The sequence below is a fragment of the Urocampus carinirostris genome, chromosome 1, assembly GCF_059441175.1.
Source record: "Urocampus carinirostris isolate Australia breed hairy pipefish chromosome 1, RoL_Ucar_1.0, whole genome shotgun sequence".
NCBI classification, from domain to species: domain Eukaryota; kingdom Metazoa; phylum Chordata; class Actinopteri; order Syngnathiformes; family Syngnathidae; genus Urocampus; species Urocampus carinirostris.
The window spans coordinates 58,875,072-58,891,470 of record NC_142349.1 but is presented as its reverse complement, the minus strand read 5'-3'; the positions used below and the strand labels follow the sequence as shown (position 1 = coordinate 58,891,470).

General features: G+C 37.6%; 3 protein-coding genes across 3 annotated transcripts in view; 1 reads left to right on the top strand and 2 right to left on the bottom strand.

Moving 5' to 3' along the window:
• LOC148376405 (cadherin-6-like) overlaps nt 1-5,933 on the bottom strand; it is a 65,474-nt gene extending 59,541 nt beyond the window's left edge. The window contains exon 1 of the mRNA XM_088346838.1: nt 5,835-5,933. Coding sequence (XP_088202964.1) covers nt 5,835-5,911 — 77 coding nt within the window. The 5' untranslated portion in view covers nt 5,912-5,933. The remainder of the gene's footprint in view (nt 1-5,834) is intronic.
• tmem70 (transmembrane protein 70) lies at nt 1,726-3,732 on the top strand. The gene is made up of 3 exons (XM_088319762.1): nt 1,726-1,997; nt 2,275-2,374; nt 3,257-3,732. Exons 1-3 carry the CDS (start codon nt 1,821-1,823, stop codon nt 3,691-3,693), a joined length of 714 nt encoding a protein of 237 aa, XP_088175888.1. The 5' UTR covers nt 1,726-1,820; the 3' UTR covers nt 3,694-3,732.
• An 8,199-nt stretch (nt 5,934-14,132) lies between the features above and the next one.
• The window catches only part of jph1b (junctophilin 1b), a 31,736-nt gene continuing 29,469 nt past the window's right edge, over nt 14,133-16,399 (bottom strand). The window contains exon 7 of the mRNA XM_088346851.1: nt 14,133-14,663. The gene's annotated coding sequence lies outside the window, so the exon portion shown is untranslated. The remainder of the gene's footprint in view (nt 14,664-16,399) is intronic.

Genomic DNA, 16,399 nt, shown 5'->3' with positions numbered 1-16,399 from the left:
ATAGTATAGAATTACTACGTAAATACTATTACAGTAATACTATATTACAAAATGCTACTGCAGAATGATTTACTCCAAAAACACTACAAAAAGACCATTACATTATTGTTACAAAACTACTAAAGAAATATGAAAAAAATAGTACTGTGGAAATACTACAAACAATTTACAAAAATACTTCTCAAATACTGCTTAGGAAATACATCAATTATACTTCTACCGAATACTAAAAAAGATACCAATACATAATACTATAACGAAAGAAAAACTACTACAAAAATATTACTACAAAAATACTACCAGATGATTACAACAAAAATACTGCAAATTACACCTAGCGATACTACAAAAATTCTCCAATTGAAAAATCACAAAAATACTACAAAAACAAACACAGTATTACAAAAATACTACAGAAATACTACAGATATACAACAAACATTCTAATATAGAAATACTACAAAATACAACAGAGATAGTACAAAATACAAAAAAATAATACTACAGTAATATTACAAAAATTCTATAATTAGAAACCTACTGTAATAACAAAAAAATACAACGGAAAAAACTACAACAAAAATTTACTTTCAAAATACAACAAAAGTACTACAGAAGTGCTAAAAAATACTACTACTATGGAAATACTACACAACAATTACTTCCGAAATACTAAAAATTTGTGCAAAAATAAAACTCCAGTAACACTGCAAAAAAACTACAGAACTTCAATAAAAATCCGACTTCAGAAATACGAAAACAAACTAAGAAAAACCTACAGTAATACTTCAAAACTAAATAACATATGAAGTGCTTAAAACTGGGACCTAATATACTATTTTGCTCTAATTATGGTCGTTTCAAAACGAATTAAACTAATCTATTTAAAAATAAGTACAACATGTCACATGCGGCCCCTGACTCCAAATAGTTGCCCACCGCTGGAGTAGAACATGGAATGAGTTCTAAGGGTATAGAAATTATAAAGTAATAGGAGGCCCCAAATCTAATTTCGCTTGAAGGCTTGGGCTGGTGTTATGCCGAGAAATGCATACTACTATTACCACTTTTACCTTGTTTTATCTCACTTTTATATCACTTTTCGGGAATGTAATCGCGAACATATAACCAAATGCACTTCGTCTTGCATTTGTTGGGAATGTAATACAACTTAAACCATTACGTCTTTGTATTTGTTGTGAATGTAATCGAACGGTAATGCACACTGTATGTATATATATCACTTTTGAGAACTGTTATGCACTCTACCATAAAGCTTATTTCAGCATAAATAAATTTTAATACGAGCGATTTGAGTAGAAAAGGGCAAAATAAACATGTTACCTGCTCAAAAGTTATTTATATACGGTGTGCATTACCATTCGATTACATTCACAACAAATACAAAGACAGAATGGTTTGAATTGTATTACATTCCCAACAAATGCAAGACGAAGTGGTTTTGGTTATATGTTCGCCATTACATTCCCGAAAAGTGATGTAAAAGTGAAATAAAACGAGGTAAAAGTGGTTATAGTAGCCAGGGGATGCTAATCTCGGCAGGGATGCATTTCTCGGCATAACACCGGTCCTGGGTACCAAAAGGTATGACTTGACCAAGGCTCGAACTATGACCGTCATGTCCCGGGGCGGGCACGCACCCTTAAGGCCACCGGGCTTCTATCTAACTCAGGCGGGTCGGTATGACGTCACAACATACGACGGGAACACAAGCGTCGAAGAAGAAACTAAGCGGAAGTGCTTAGTGTGCTCGGCTTTTGATTTTAAAATTGTATTAAAGGATCAATCGCTTGGCAAGTATGCTTTCTCTCAATAGCATTTTAAGAACGCGAATTTGTGTTTTTTCGAATTCGATCGCTCCAACATGCAATGCTGCGACGAGACTTGGGATGCGTTGCAGCGTGCCTGGTTTCGGACGACCGATAGCAAACTATCTCCATGCCCTCAGAAGGTCATCTATTAATCTGAATTTTAAGGTACTGATTCTCACATAACATGCAAGATAACAGAAAAACGAATTAAATGTCTGTCTGGAGGGATAAGTGGACGGTCATTTCATTAGGAGCATGATTTAACAGTGTTTAATGGGGCTTTGCCCCACTATTATATCACTTTTTATGCAAATATGAAGGTGGTTTATAAAAACTGCATTATTAATAAAATGTGAGGGTACACTCGGTAATTTCTAGTGAACCCGTCTTGTGCATTGCTTTCCCCGTTTTATACTGTATGTGTATCCACTTTATTTTGCAGCCACCATCTTGCACACCCTCGTATTGTCGTCTCTCTACTGGGGCTCAATCTCAAGATGGAAATCTTATTTATAAGGGAAGTTTGGGAACTGCAATTCGTGGTGAGTATTTTTCACTTTCTTGTCAACCTGCTAAGAACAGACGTCAGTTGGCTTGCTATTCATTTAAAATGACATTGTGTATTATTTAGCGCCTCTTACTGGGGAAAAACTTGATTCATAGTGTAATAATCTGTGAAGCCCTTTGAGACTCTTCGTGATTTAGGGCTATACAAATAAAAATGACTTGACTTGACTCCCTAAAAACAATGTTTATTGAAATAATAAGTAAAAATACATCGTCAGGTGCTCAGCAGACAAAATAACGCACCGCTTTTGACCGTAAATAACAATATCAGCGTTGTAACACCGGAAAAAGTCGTAAATCAGATTACCCCGTTACTTAAAAAATAACACATGAGCAACTGCGTTACTCCCATCACTGACAATAACACATGTCAATATTGCACTAGGAAACCCCCATTAACAGTTATTGCTTTGAGTTCAAAATGATACTTTTTGTGCATATCCCCAAATTGTGTTATCCATCCATTATCTGCACCGCTTATCCTCAGTAGGGTCGCGGGGGTGCTGAAGCCCATCCCAGCTAACGTCGGGCAGTGGGCAGGGGACACCCTGAACTGGTTGACAGCCAATTGCAAGGCACACAGGGGACAGACAATTTGCTCGCTCATTCACACCTATGGACAATTCGGACCAGCCAATTAACCTAGCATGCATATTTTGGGAAAGTGGGAGGAAACCAGCATGCCCGGAGGAAACCCACGCAAGCACAGGGAGAACATGCAAACTCCACACAGGAGGTTTGATCTCACGACCTCAGAACTGTGCCGCACACGCGCTAACCACTGCCCCGCCGTGCTGCCCTTAAATTGTGTTATATGCTCATTTTGACCACCATTTTTCTCTTTTGTCTGGTCTTAGGGGTGAAGTTGTTTTCATACAGCTCAAGTGGAGCCAGTCTCGTCCTCTTACCGCAGATCTTCTTGAAAACCGGTATAGGAGTTGAGAGCTTTGCCCTGAAAGTGGCTTTCTGCGGCATTATCGGCTTCTTCACCTTCCTCACTCCGGTGCTCCTCCACCTTCTCACTAAAGGCTACGTGATCCGTCTGTACCACAATCCAGAACAGGACACTTACACGGCGATAACCTGTAGCCTCTTCCTCACCAATCAGAAGACTGTTTTTCACCAGAAGCAGGTCAGCGTACCAGCTGTCAGCAAGATGTTCACTACTTTTTATGCCAACAATACGGGGATGCTGGTCAACCCTGAAATGTTCCCCCTTCCTCAGGATTACAACCATCTGATGGGATATGACAAGCCGTTTACTTTTAAAACCGATTACATTGAGAAGCCGTGAGCAAAAGGACTGGACAATAAACTTGTTTTTGGCAAATCAGTTCCAAGGTGTTTCGTTATTTTCTAAATGAGCACATTATTTTAAGAAATTTTAGGAATTTGTTGGTCACAGGAATGAGTGGAGGGGTGTTGTAAAAGGATATTGGGATGTTTAGACGTGTTTTAAGGGATGGGAGGGGCTCCCGTATGATGCGGCAGGGGTAAACCAGTGAAAGCTGTCGGGCCCTGATGTTGAGGATAAGCGGTGCAGATAATGGATGGATGGATGGATAGATGTCCCTATATGAAATGAAATGATCTGCATTTATATAGCGCTTTTCAAGTCAATGACTTCCCGAAGCGCTTTACAATGTGCTCCACATTTCCCAATAGCGGCCTTGTATTGCAGCCATGAAAGACGCTAACCTGCTTATTAGGGGTTCAGGGTCTTACCCAAGGACACTTCGACATGTAACACGGACGAGCCGGGATATGAACTGGGATCCCTTGATCCCAAGACGAGCGCTCTACCTCCTGAGCTACTGCCGCCCCTATAGTGTTTAGTGCAGTGGTCTCCAACGTGGTGCCCCCTAGGGACAGTTGGGATGCCTGCGGACCTGTCATCAGTGCTGGGTTATTCTGATTTTCTGATTATATTATTGTTATTTTTTGACTGAGTCTATTTAACCCCAATCCCCTCAATTGGCCTGCTAATAACACAGTAGCAACATAGTAATAACATGATAAGTTGTTATTTTAGAAATTCAAATATATAAATTCCAGTTCATGGGCTTCATGGACAAAACAATCTATTCAACTATTGACAATTACTTTTTAAGCAATTAATGAAATAATAGAATGAATATATTCGTGTATTAAACACATTTATTTATTCCTCCCTTTTAAATCGGTGAGCCTTCTATTTTGTCAAGTCATGTTTATTTGTATAGCCCTTAATCACAAGGAGTCTCAAAGGGCTGCACAGACTTGCAAACTACAGATTATTATTACACCATCCCCTGATTTAAAACCTACATGAGAGCAAGGAAAAGCTCAAAAACCTCAAAATGAGGATTACCAGGCTGCAACATATGTTGCAATAACAAATACTTAAAAAAAAATCCATATATTCTTTTGACCCAAAAGTAAAAATAAATGTTTATATTATCATGCATTTTTATTATTCAAATCAAAACTGTCTTTTTTAATGAGTGAATTTTTTTTTTACCAGAAGGAGGCGCTTAATAAAAAATACACAACGTCCCTTTAAGAATGTTGTAGGGTTTCTCAATGGTCTAATATGGGGGGTTAAATTCTTCCATGAAGTAATATAGTTTGCACTATATCAAGATTCAAGAAATGGTTGGATCTTTAAACCACTAGGGTTGAAAGGGGCACGATTTCCTGTGGTGTATCTTGGGCAAGTACAGCCTGGTGGCTCCCATCCCTCTCTAGGCCAACGTATATTTTGAACAGAGGACCTTTCGCGTAATAGGCGAATGTGCTAACTCGTGCTTTAAGTAAGTCAATAAAAAAAAAAACATTCTTAGTGCATGACTTCTGCAATCACAGTCTAACACAGTGTTTTTCAACCCTTTTTGAACCAAGGTACACTTTTATTTGTAAAAAAGTTCAGAGGCACACCGTCTGTCAAATGTTTGAAAATGAAGTTATGTCAAATATTTCACTGTACTGCCTCATAAGCAAATAGTGTTTAAAAAGAAGAAAATAATACTTAAAATAAAAAAAGAATATTGTTCTTATTTTGTTTTTATTTTTTTCAGTACAATTTTAAACAGCTTTGTTAAACAGATTAAGTTATTAAATGGACTGTGCTACCTCATGAGCATATAAAAAGTATATAAAAATCTACTGCCACCTACAGATATAGATGACTATTACAGTTCATCATCTGAAGATAGCAAAAACACTGAATAATGGCCTGATTTTTTTGGAAAGATAAAATTGGGTAAATTTTAGCGGCACACTAGACAATGTCTCACGGCACACTAGTGTCCCGGCACACTGGTTGAAAAACACTGGTTCAATACATAAAATTTGCGGAGTCAAATACATTTCATGTCGTGACATCATTAAGTGTTTCTGGCTTTCCCTCTCATTTTTTAAGATTTGTAACCCTTCTTCGTTACACCTGCCACCTACCTGCACACTTGAAAAGTCTGCGTGGTGTTTTTGGTTGTCGATGTCGATGTGGAGGGAACCAGCACAGAAGTCGACATTCGGCTGAGACGTTGACTTTTAATTCCTTATCAATTCAAAAGAAACAATGCTTACAGTTTTCACAAATAATATTATTAAAACACTTAACGTTCTAAACTAAACTTACACAACAAAACTTGTGATTATACAGGATCTTAACAGCACTGAACTATGAACATAAATCTCATACACAGCATGTTGAAATAATATTTTACATAGATAACAAATCAGACGAGTACGTTTACTCTGTTACATTTACTTGAATAAGTTTTGGGAAATTTTGTACTTTTTTAAATCCCTATACTTTTACTTGAATAAATTTGTGAAGAAAATAACTGTACTTTTTCTCCGCTACATTAGGCAACATTGAAGTCATTACCTCATTACGTAATGAATTCCCTCTACGTAAGTACGTGTCTGTCTGTCTCTGCTAAGGGACATTTATTTTGGTGCGGAACTCTGCCAGGTTCTACCATGTTTAACCAATCCAACATAGCAGCATCGTCACGTGACTATATTCAATTTCAGCCGGGGGGAAAGTTGGTTACGGATGAAACGGATGGAAAATGTCGCTTAGCAAAACAGACTATAAAAACAGAAGAGGAGGAGCACCTCTGGCCTCACATCAAACGCATGTTCCCCTTAAAAAGGGAGCAAAACACCAGTTACAATATGCAATGTCTCCTTTTTTGAGTTTATGGGCTAGCTTGTTCTCCTTGCAGAGCCTGTTAAAATAAGTAAAATAAGAATGTGCTTCTTGCTGCTACATATGCTTAATTAATACTATTTTTATTTTACCGTGTATTAAAGCACTTGAATTTACTTTAAAATTTTAACCTATTTTTAAATTAATGTATTTTTGTTGATTGGCTGTTTTAAAAAATAAATAAATACGACGTTGCTACAGTTACTCAGTAACTCAGAGTCGTTTTTTCACCAAGTACTTTTTTACTTTTACTCAAATATTTGGACTACCTTTACTTTTACTTGAGTAATATTAATACTGAAGTAACAGTACTTTTACCTTAGTACATTTTTTTGGCTACTCTACCCACCTGTGCAACAAGTGAAGACGTCCTCACCGTATCAATCCAAAAGAAACACTGACAGAAAAAATGGCGCCACAGGAAGACGTAAGTAAAATCACCTGCTTCCATTAATAAAGAATACTAAAACAATAAACAGTCGAAGCGCGCCCCCTAGTGACACTTGTGTTTCTGGGTGCTAATGCCTTGGAGGGAAACCAGCGCAGGGTCGAAATGTGGATGAGACGTTCACTTTTAATTCCTTGCTAAACAAAAAGAAACTCTGATGTTAAAATGGCGCCACAGGACGACAAAGGCAAACTTTGGGATCTCGACTAGGACAAAAAAAACCCCATCTGATTTAATTGAAAGAAAACACACAAAAAATAGTGTAAATATAATCCAAATTCGAAATACGTAATTCTAAAGAACCAAAACGTACTCTGCATTAGATGTGTTGAATTTCCAATCCAAGTTGATTTTAAGGTCCATACTGTAAACCTTATCTACCAAGTTAACTTTACTGATAAGTAAATAAAAACAGCTCACCTGTGCTCTACATTGCACTAAAATTCACCTCTAGGGGGCAGCCTATACGAATAAATCAAATGTATTCGTTTCCTTGATAAAACAAATACAGTTCATCATTCTCTGATCCATTTTTTTCTCTCCATCTCTCATGTTTTTAATAATCTAATGATTTTGACTGTCTATAGAAGCGGTTCTGAAATGTTTTATGCCAATTGTCACCTAAAAAGCACTGTACAAAAATCATAAGCACACGGTATTAGAGAGAGAACTGTATTAGCGTACTAGGCCATTTATTACGTTTACAAATGGTACGCTTATATTTTCCATCATTAAATAATTTTGAACTATAAATATACTCAAAATTTGTTTGCACAGCAGTTTCCAGTGTTTTTTAGGGATGTGTTTCACAATTAGAGTATTTATCCTTGTACAGTCTATTCTTTATTTATTTTGTAGTTTGTTATTACACTGAAAAGTCAATATTTTTAATAGACATTTTGTTGATTCATGCAGGGATTCCAGTTCCGTAGGTTAAAAAAACTTTATATGAGTTAAAGGTTCAAGGCACAGTAAAAAATAAATATAATTTAGAAGATTTTTCAAAAATGTATTAATTTACAGCTGAATATTACATTATTTCTTCATATTTTCCTTTTTCCCCTAGCTTTTTACTTCAATTTTCTTGCCGTTTCCTATTTTTATTTAATTTTTTCCTGCTTGCTTTTTTCTTTTTCTCTCCTTATCCTCTTTTCTTTTATTATTTTATTACTTTTTCCTAGCTTCTTGCTTTATTGTTTTCTTCCTTTGTTTCTTTCCCTAGCTTTCCTTTTCTTCCTTTGCCTTTTACTCATCTTTTTCCTTTTATTGTTTTTTTCTTTTTTTCCCCAGCCTTTTACTTTTTTTTCTTTTTTTTGGCTTTATTATCATTTTTCTCTCTTCCTTTTTTTCTTATTTTGTTTGTCCGATACATTTTTTCTCAGACTGCGCTCACCACTATATCCAATTTTCTTTGGGTGGGCAGAGCTTGTCTGTGGGTGGGCATTGCCCATCCCTGCCCCTCCTTTACACGTCATAGAAATATTATAAAAACTATATTAAAAAGTATTCAGCACTGTTCTTTTTCATTTGACTTGAAGTTTCAGTTTATATATTGCTTTCTTGCTCTACCAATCAAATGCTGAATACAATGTCGGTTGACTGTGCTTCACCAGACCTGAACCTCGCTGTATAATATCAGTTTCCATTGCTACGCAGATGACACTCAACTATATCTTCCGATGGAGGAATCTGCCACACTAAACTGTGGAAATTTGGAGGCCTGCCTCACTCTGCAAAGACAAAAATGTTAGTTATTGGTCCATCTAAATGCCGTGACTTGCTCTCAAAAACTGCTCTGAACATTGACAAATGTAATATCACCCAGAGTAAATCAGTCAAAAATATAGGCGTCATATTTGACCCCGATCTGGCCCTTCAAACACACATGAAGAATATTACTAGAAAAGCTTTCTTCCACCTTCGCAACATAGCTAGAATTTGATTCGAGATTATAATTCACGCGTTTGTTACCTCCCGTCTCGATTACTGTAATGCACTACTCTCCGGTCTCCGAAGTCAAAATTCAAGAGCCTTCAGCTACTACAAAATGCTGCAGCGAGGCTTTTAACTAAGACAAGAAAGTTTGATTACATTACCCCGATTTTAGCTAACCTGCATTGGCTCCCCGTTAGCTTAAGATGTGCTTTTAAGGTTCTGTTGGTAGTATACAAAATCATGCATGGACTTGCTCCCTCATATCTTTCAGATTTAATTCCCCCCTATGTTCCGGTCCGGAGCCTTCTCTCTGAAAACGCTGGTCTACTGGTGATCCGAAGAGCCAGGAAGAGATCCGCAGGTTCGAGAGTCTTTGGGCCCCGGTGCTGTGGAATGCTCTTCCCCCTGGGATTAGATCTGCAACCTCAGTGGAAATGTTTAAATCTAAGCCTAAAACACACTTCTACCCTATAGCATATGAATAACAATATTTATTATTATTTGCCCTCATGTAGGTTTTAGATGACGGAATGGTGTCATAATAGTGTGTAGTTTGCAATCGTCTTTGATCTGTGCAGCCCTTTGAGACTCTTTGTGAATAAGGGCTGTACAAATAAACATGACTTGACTTAAGTCAATGCATTGCAAATCGTCGAAATAGCCAAACCGTGCGAAGTGAACCGCGTTGTAGCGAGGGTTTTCTATCTTGCCGTTTCCTTTGCCTGTTGTCCGTTACTAAGTGGCAGCTTTGTGGCAGGCTTCAACTAACCCAGATACAGATGAAGCAGATCCGAGCAGATCAATAGAAGGCAGGTTGATAGAAATAGAGCTGCTCTCCGAGGACCCAGCGGGGAGAGAATCCGCCAAGCGCTTGGCATTCCTGCTCGGGCCCTTTTCACCCACCAACACGTCACTCTGTAAAACGGTAGGGCAGCTGTCCGCATCCGTCAGCTCAAAGTGCGTCTACGAACATATCCAGTGCACAACGCGCCCACACACAGACACAAATCGGACACCAACTTGCTTCCAGAGTATGTTTCTTCTCATATCGCTGCTAAAATGAAAAAAACAAAACAAAAAAAAAACGTACTTTTCGTGGATAGGAATTGTGGAGAGTTACATCCATGCTTATGTTTCACAGCAACATGCACGGAGTGGCTTCATATGAAGGTGTAATCCCATCGTGAAGTGCACTATTGCTTGTAATGAATGGGAGGACATCCCTCTAATCTACAACAGTGTTTTATAACCAGTGTGCCTCGTCTATGGTGCCCAATTGTATCTATGCCATTGCTTATTTCCAGTGATCAGGCAGGTAACTAACATTCACCCTAATCAGTAGGTGGCGAAAGGACTATTTTTGTTTTTATATACTAATAATCTTATGAGATTGGACAGTATATTTAATAATTTATTTTGTGTGATGCTGTTGAATATTGCACTGCAAAAAGTAATATCAAATACAGTAAAATTTATCATATAATTTTGCTGATTTTAGTGAATATTTTGTTATCTTAGGCACCCACAAAAATGAAATAAAAAAAAAAACCAGCAAAGGATATTTGTTACACTGGATAGGTTCTTGGTTATCTTAATTACTATATTTGTCGTTTTTTTAGAGAAAAAAGAGATAAGAAATATAGTAATACAGGTTAAAAATAGAATAATATCTAAAATGGCTGCTACATTATCAAACAAAATGAATAATGACAGCAGCACGGCGGCGCAGTGGTTAGCGAGTGTGAGGCTCAGTTCTGAGGTCATGAGATCGAACATCCTGTGTGGAGTTTGCATGTTCTCCCCGTGCTTGCGTGGGTTTCCTCCAGGCACTCCGGTTTTCTTCCACATTCGAAAAACATGCATGTCAGGTTAATTGGCCTAACCAAATTGTACCTAGGTGTGAATGAGCGAATTGTCTGTCCCTGTGTGCCCTGCCATTGGCTGGAAACCGGTTCAGGGTGTCCCGTGCCCACTGCCTGAAGATAGCTGGGATGGGCTCAAGCACCCCCGCGACCCTACTGAGGATAAACGGAGAAGATGGATGGATGGATATACTAAGAATCTTATGAGATTGGACAATATATTTAATAACTTATTTTGTGTAAAGCTGTTAATTATTGCACTGCAAAAAGTAATATCAAATACAGTACAATCTTGCACACAATAATCACTAAAATCAGCAAATTTTTCTTCTTTTAGGCACCCACAAAAAGCAAAAAAAAAAACGCAGTAAAGCATATTTGTTGCACTGGATAGGCTTTGGTTATCTTAAGTAGTATGTTGTGTTTTTTTTTGGGGGGGGAAGAAGAAATATAGTAATACAGGTTAAAAATACAATAAAATCCAAAATGACTGCTACATTATCAAACAAAATGAATAACGACGTTACTCTCAGAGCCAGAGTGACCACAAATGATAATAAAAACTTTATACTGTCAATTTAGGCAATATGATGAAAAGAAACACCCTAGTTATCACCTAGTGAAAAGTTCTTCACTGGACAATAATTTTGGTTTATTTTAAATCTTTTTATTAATTTTCTAGACATTTAAGATACAGTAAAATATAAAATTACAGCAAAATTATTCAACAAAATGAACTGCGCTTACCTCCCTTGCCACGGTAAACACAAACAATAATAAAAACTTTATACTGTCAATTTATGGCATCATGACTAAAAACAATTATTGTTAGAACCTTGTAAAAAAAAGAATCACTCCATCGGATGAGGATATCTGCTTGTTTTAAATGTTATTTTTTTTCTAGAAAAACAAGCTAAAATAAAGTAAAACTTGAAAATCAGGTTAAAAATATGGTAAAATACAAAATTACAGCAAAAATATTAAAGAAAATGAATATCAAACCTCCTGAGTAAAGCTAACCACAAATTATAAAAAACAAACTATGTATTGTCAATTAAGGCACAATGAATATTGAAGTTTAAAACCAAAACAAAATGTTTCTACATATTTTTGATGGACGGTGAACCTCGAGATTTTTCAAAGGGACCGTGTGTATTATTTGAACACGAGTTGCTGTATCATATTCAACAACCAAAATCAAGTACTCACGACAATATCTGTGCACCATTTGAGCATCACCTGCATTGAAACACAAACATTTTGGGGCGGCATTTTTCTTTTTCGGGAAGCTGCATTAAACGAAAATGCCAAGTCAACCTTTTGAGGGGCAATTTTAACATGTGAGGTAACATACTTCATCATCATCATCATCAGCCGTACCGCTTATCCTCATTAGGGTCGCGGGGGGCTGGAGCCCATCCCAGCCATCTCCGGGCAGTGGGCAGGGGACACCCTGAACTGGTTGCCGGCCAATCGCAGGGCACACAGGGACAGACAACTCATTCGCTCATTCACACCTAGGGACAATTTGGACCGGCCAATTCACCTGAAATGCATGTTTTTGGAACGTGGGAGGAAACCGGAGGGCCCGGAGGAAACCCACGCAAGCACGGGGAGAACATACAAACTCCGCACAGGAAGTCTGGAGCTGGATTTGAACCCACGACCGGCTCCCATGACATGAACTGTGCCGCACAAGCGCTAACTTGACTGCCTTTAAGTTACATAGTTGGGGATTTAGTGGAATTGATCTACTAGGGGAGCTGAAAGTAATAAAATCCCTTGCCCAAAGGATATATACCCAACAGGTAAATTTAAGATTCCTGGAATAATTGAAAATCACTGTGTTGAACACAACTGGACATGGAAGACTTTGAGAACGTGAAACTGTTATTCTTTATTCTCATTGGAGGAATTTGAGGTGGCGTTTTTATGTAGAGTTTGTGGACACGGCTTAGGTTAATGTCTGGCCAACTGATCGGAGATCAGACCTGGTGCAACTGAGGTCTTACTTCAATGCCCTGATCCCATTCTGGTCAACAATTTTGTCGAAAAGACCACCGTGCTCGAAAATGCTGAAAGTTGATCTCAGCGACAAGTTTGAGGTCCTCAACATCAAAAAGGGAACTATTGACTGACAGACCAGCTAGACTGGTTGCATTGGATTAAAAATGAGTCTTGGCTCTTCTCGCAGAAATTAAATACCAAATTCAAATAAAATAAAAAATGAAGGGGGGATGTCAAGCCGAACATCAAATCGACAGATTATGCTGATCTAGATCTTATATATATGATTAATTCTCTTGTGTGATTTATGTCACTCAAATTGCCTTTTTACAAAAATCTGATTACATGACTAGAATAATGTGACAAGCGTTTTGGTTTTCAAGGGGACAGGACCAAGATAAGCTCCGACCTTTTCCTGTTTTCCTGTATTGAGGTTTTGAGTTTTTCCTTGCCCGCATCTTGGCTTATGATCAGGGGATGCTGTAATCTTAACCTTTGCAGTCCTTTGTTATTAAGGGCTTTACAAATAAATGTGAAATGTGAGCCTGCCCTTTGTTTCCTTCTGTTATGTTTTATGTCTATCAAAGCTGTTGATTTTAAAAATATTCTAACCTTATATATGATAACCAGTGGAAAAAAATAAAAATGTCAGTCATTCAGTCAGTAAGTCAATGTCATTCTGGCCTAGGAGAGTGAAATCCATTTCTGGGAAAAAAAATGCTAAGTCTACGAAACCACAAGTGCTGATTCAGCTTTCTTTTGGCATTTTTCACATCTAGGGTAACCTACCTGCCTGTAAAAGATAGACATATTTAAATTCCTTCCCCCTTTCTGGGTGCAAAGACACAAACAAATTCAAATATATTTTATATGCATATATGCAGAGAGAGAGAACGAGAGTTACTTAGATCCCAAACAAAAACATAGTCACCTCCTTCGCTCCCGCTTTGCTCGCAGGTGATATAAAGCAAAAGGAAGAATACAAACTACGGAGCCTCAAAGTGACCAAAAAGCACCATTTGTTTTCTCATTTTCCCCCCCAGGCTTTCACAAATTTTGGGGGGGATACCTGGAGTGGCAATATTATGTCCACTCCCTTTAGGTGAGGCTCATGTGTGTAAAGTAAATTCAAATTTCTCAAGCTAAGAGTATTAAAAAAAAAAAGTGTGTCCCTTTAATGCTTTGGCTCAAAAAGGAGGAAGAACACTAACAAAAGTCTATCGGAATAATTATTGCATTGGAAATGTGACACCAAAACAACAAAAAGAAAGACACACTTCGAATAAGATGGACAAGGCACAAACTTTATTGCAGCGTTGAAGCACTTCCAAAATTTCATGAGTTGCTCGGTGAAAACAGAGATCAGACACAAGCCATTTTTTAAAAAAAGAACGCAAAGTCTGCACGCTCATTCACGCTCACGGTCAACTTGTCCATGTGTGCTGTAGTTTTGAAACCCGATCGAGAAGCCAACGTTGAGTCTCAGGTGTTGTTATTTTCTTCCTTCCTATTTCCGACCGTGTCTTCAACTTTCACTGTGGAATCGCAAATCAAACCCGAGCCCAATCGGGTCGCACCGAAGGCGGACGTCCAGTCCATCCGGAGAAGGCGGTTGTGGTGGTGGTGGCGGAGTCGGTTTCATCTTTCTCTCCCCTGCCACTGGCCTTCGTCTTGCGCCACTTTCTTCTTCCTTCATGGCGCGTCTATTTTAGGTCCTCCGTTTTTGCCCATATCTGCCGTTCTGATTGAAAGGCCATTTTAAAAGCTCCTGGCTGCTGGAGTCTTATCGGCTTGGGTGACAAATTTGCATAAATCTGTAAGATCGAAAAAGCTGCAGATCAACGGACGAACTCCTCAATCTAGTATTTTAATAATGCAGGGGTCGGGAACCTTTTAGACTCAAGGACCCATGGAAGCAAAATATTTTAAGGGTTTTATTGATTCATTTTAAGACAAAATTCAACAAAACCGCTATACCCACTCTCCAGACAATAGCTCATTCTTCAGAGCGTGTCTTATTTCACTGATCAAATCTATGAAAAAATAAAGCTAGAGCTAGTGTCTCATAACAAATATACCACTTAAAACTTTCTCTTGCAGTCACTTAAGGTTGTTGAAGCTCTTTTTGACTGACATTTTAGCTGCACTTAAGGGTTTCAAAACAAGGTGCTAGCAAAGTTCCTTTGTAAAAATGTCACAAAACACTGCAAATAAGAAGGTCGTGGACGTATTTAGGTGTGTGCGAGATCTGCCCATCCAATCAAATTGCTCTGGGTGCCTGGCTGGCATTTTTGGGTGTTCTGTCGCTTTTCATCGTAAAATGTCTCAACAGTAAGCATAGATTTAGGTGTTTCCCAAAGGATTTTGTGAGATCCCGGTAAATGGAAAGTCTAGGTCTGGACAATCCAGCACTTAATAATTTTGTTAAAAATAAATCCACAATCAAATGTTGTTAACGGCATACACAATTTAAAATGATAAAAAAAGTATATGTTGACAGGTATGTCATTGTGACGCGAAACCTATTAGTGATGGGAATTTCGCTTCTTCTTGGAAAACCGGCTCTTTCAGCACAGCTGCCAAACGGCTCTTCAGCTCTTTTAGTGCTGTACCTGATATACAGTACAGTACTACCAATAATAATGTAACATTGTGCATGAAATTAACAAATAAAAAAAACGTATTATACTACTGTATTGTACTAGCCTTTCTTTCTTCACTATAAAATTAAACTTTTAACTAATTTAAAAATTGTTTTACTTTTAGTTAAGCACCATAGAATCCCTGAAAAATAAACAACAAAATAAAAATGAGAAATACTAAATCTTCAGTGCTATAAAACTTATTAAAACTATTTACAATTTAACTTCTAACCAATGTAGACTGAAAAAACACAGGACTTCTAAAAAACATGCGCAAATATAAAAATGAAATATGTAGAACATAAACAAAAATATCATTAGTCTATACTTAATATTGGCATTTAGGAACACAGAGTCCTAAACTTTTAGGGACTGATTCAGATTTTTATGTCTGTGATAGATAATGCACAATGTTTTGGGGAAATCAAAAGAATTAAAATGAGTTTAAATAAGGTTCAGTTTCCTGCTTTGGATCATTTTTCAAAATGTTCTTTCCTTTGGCATCCACCCCCAACACCTCCCTCTTCAACATAGCGAACAAACACACCCTGATTAACCAATCAACCAATAAACCCAAAAGCGAGTGAGAGGACAAAAAAGCTTGCATGTCGTTTGTGAACCTTCATATAATGACATTTCTTAAGGTTATTTTGATTAACATAACATTAAGAGATATTTAGAATATTATTATATTTTTTTAATAACACGTTTGAGACTGGCGGTGACCAATTCAACCCTGACCGCCCACCAAAGACTTAATGGTATTGGAAACATAGGATTGTTTAATGAGTTTACATAAAATTGATTTCTTAGGGCCGTACGGCTCAAACTGGGTCTGAGTGTAAACTATAACATACTGTATATATTTTGGACTTAATAATTGATTGAGTTGCTTTGGCTTCACTTTC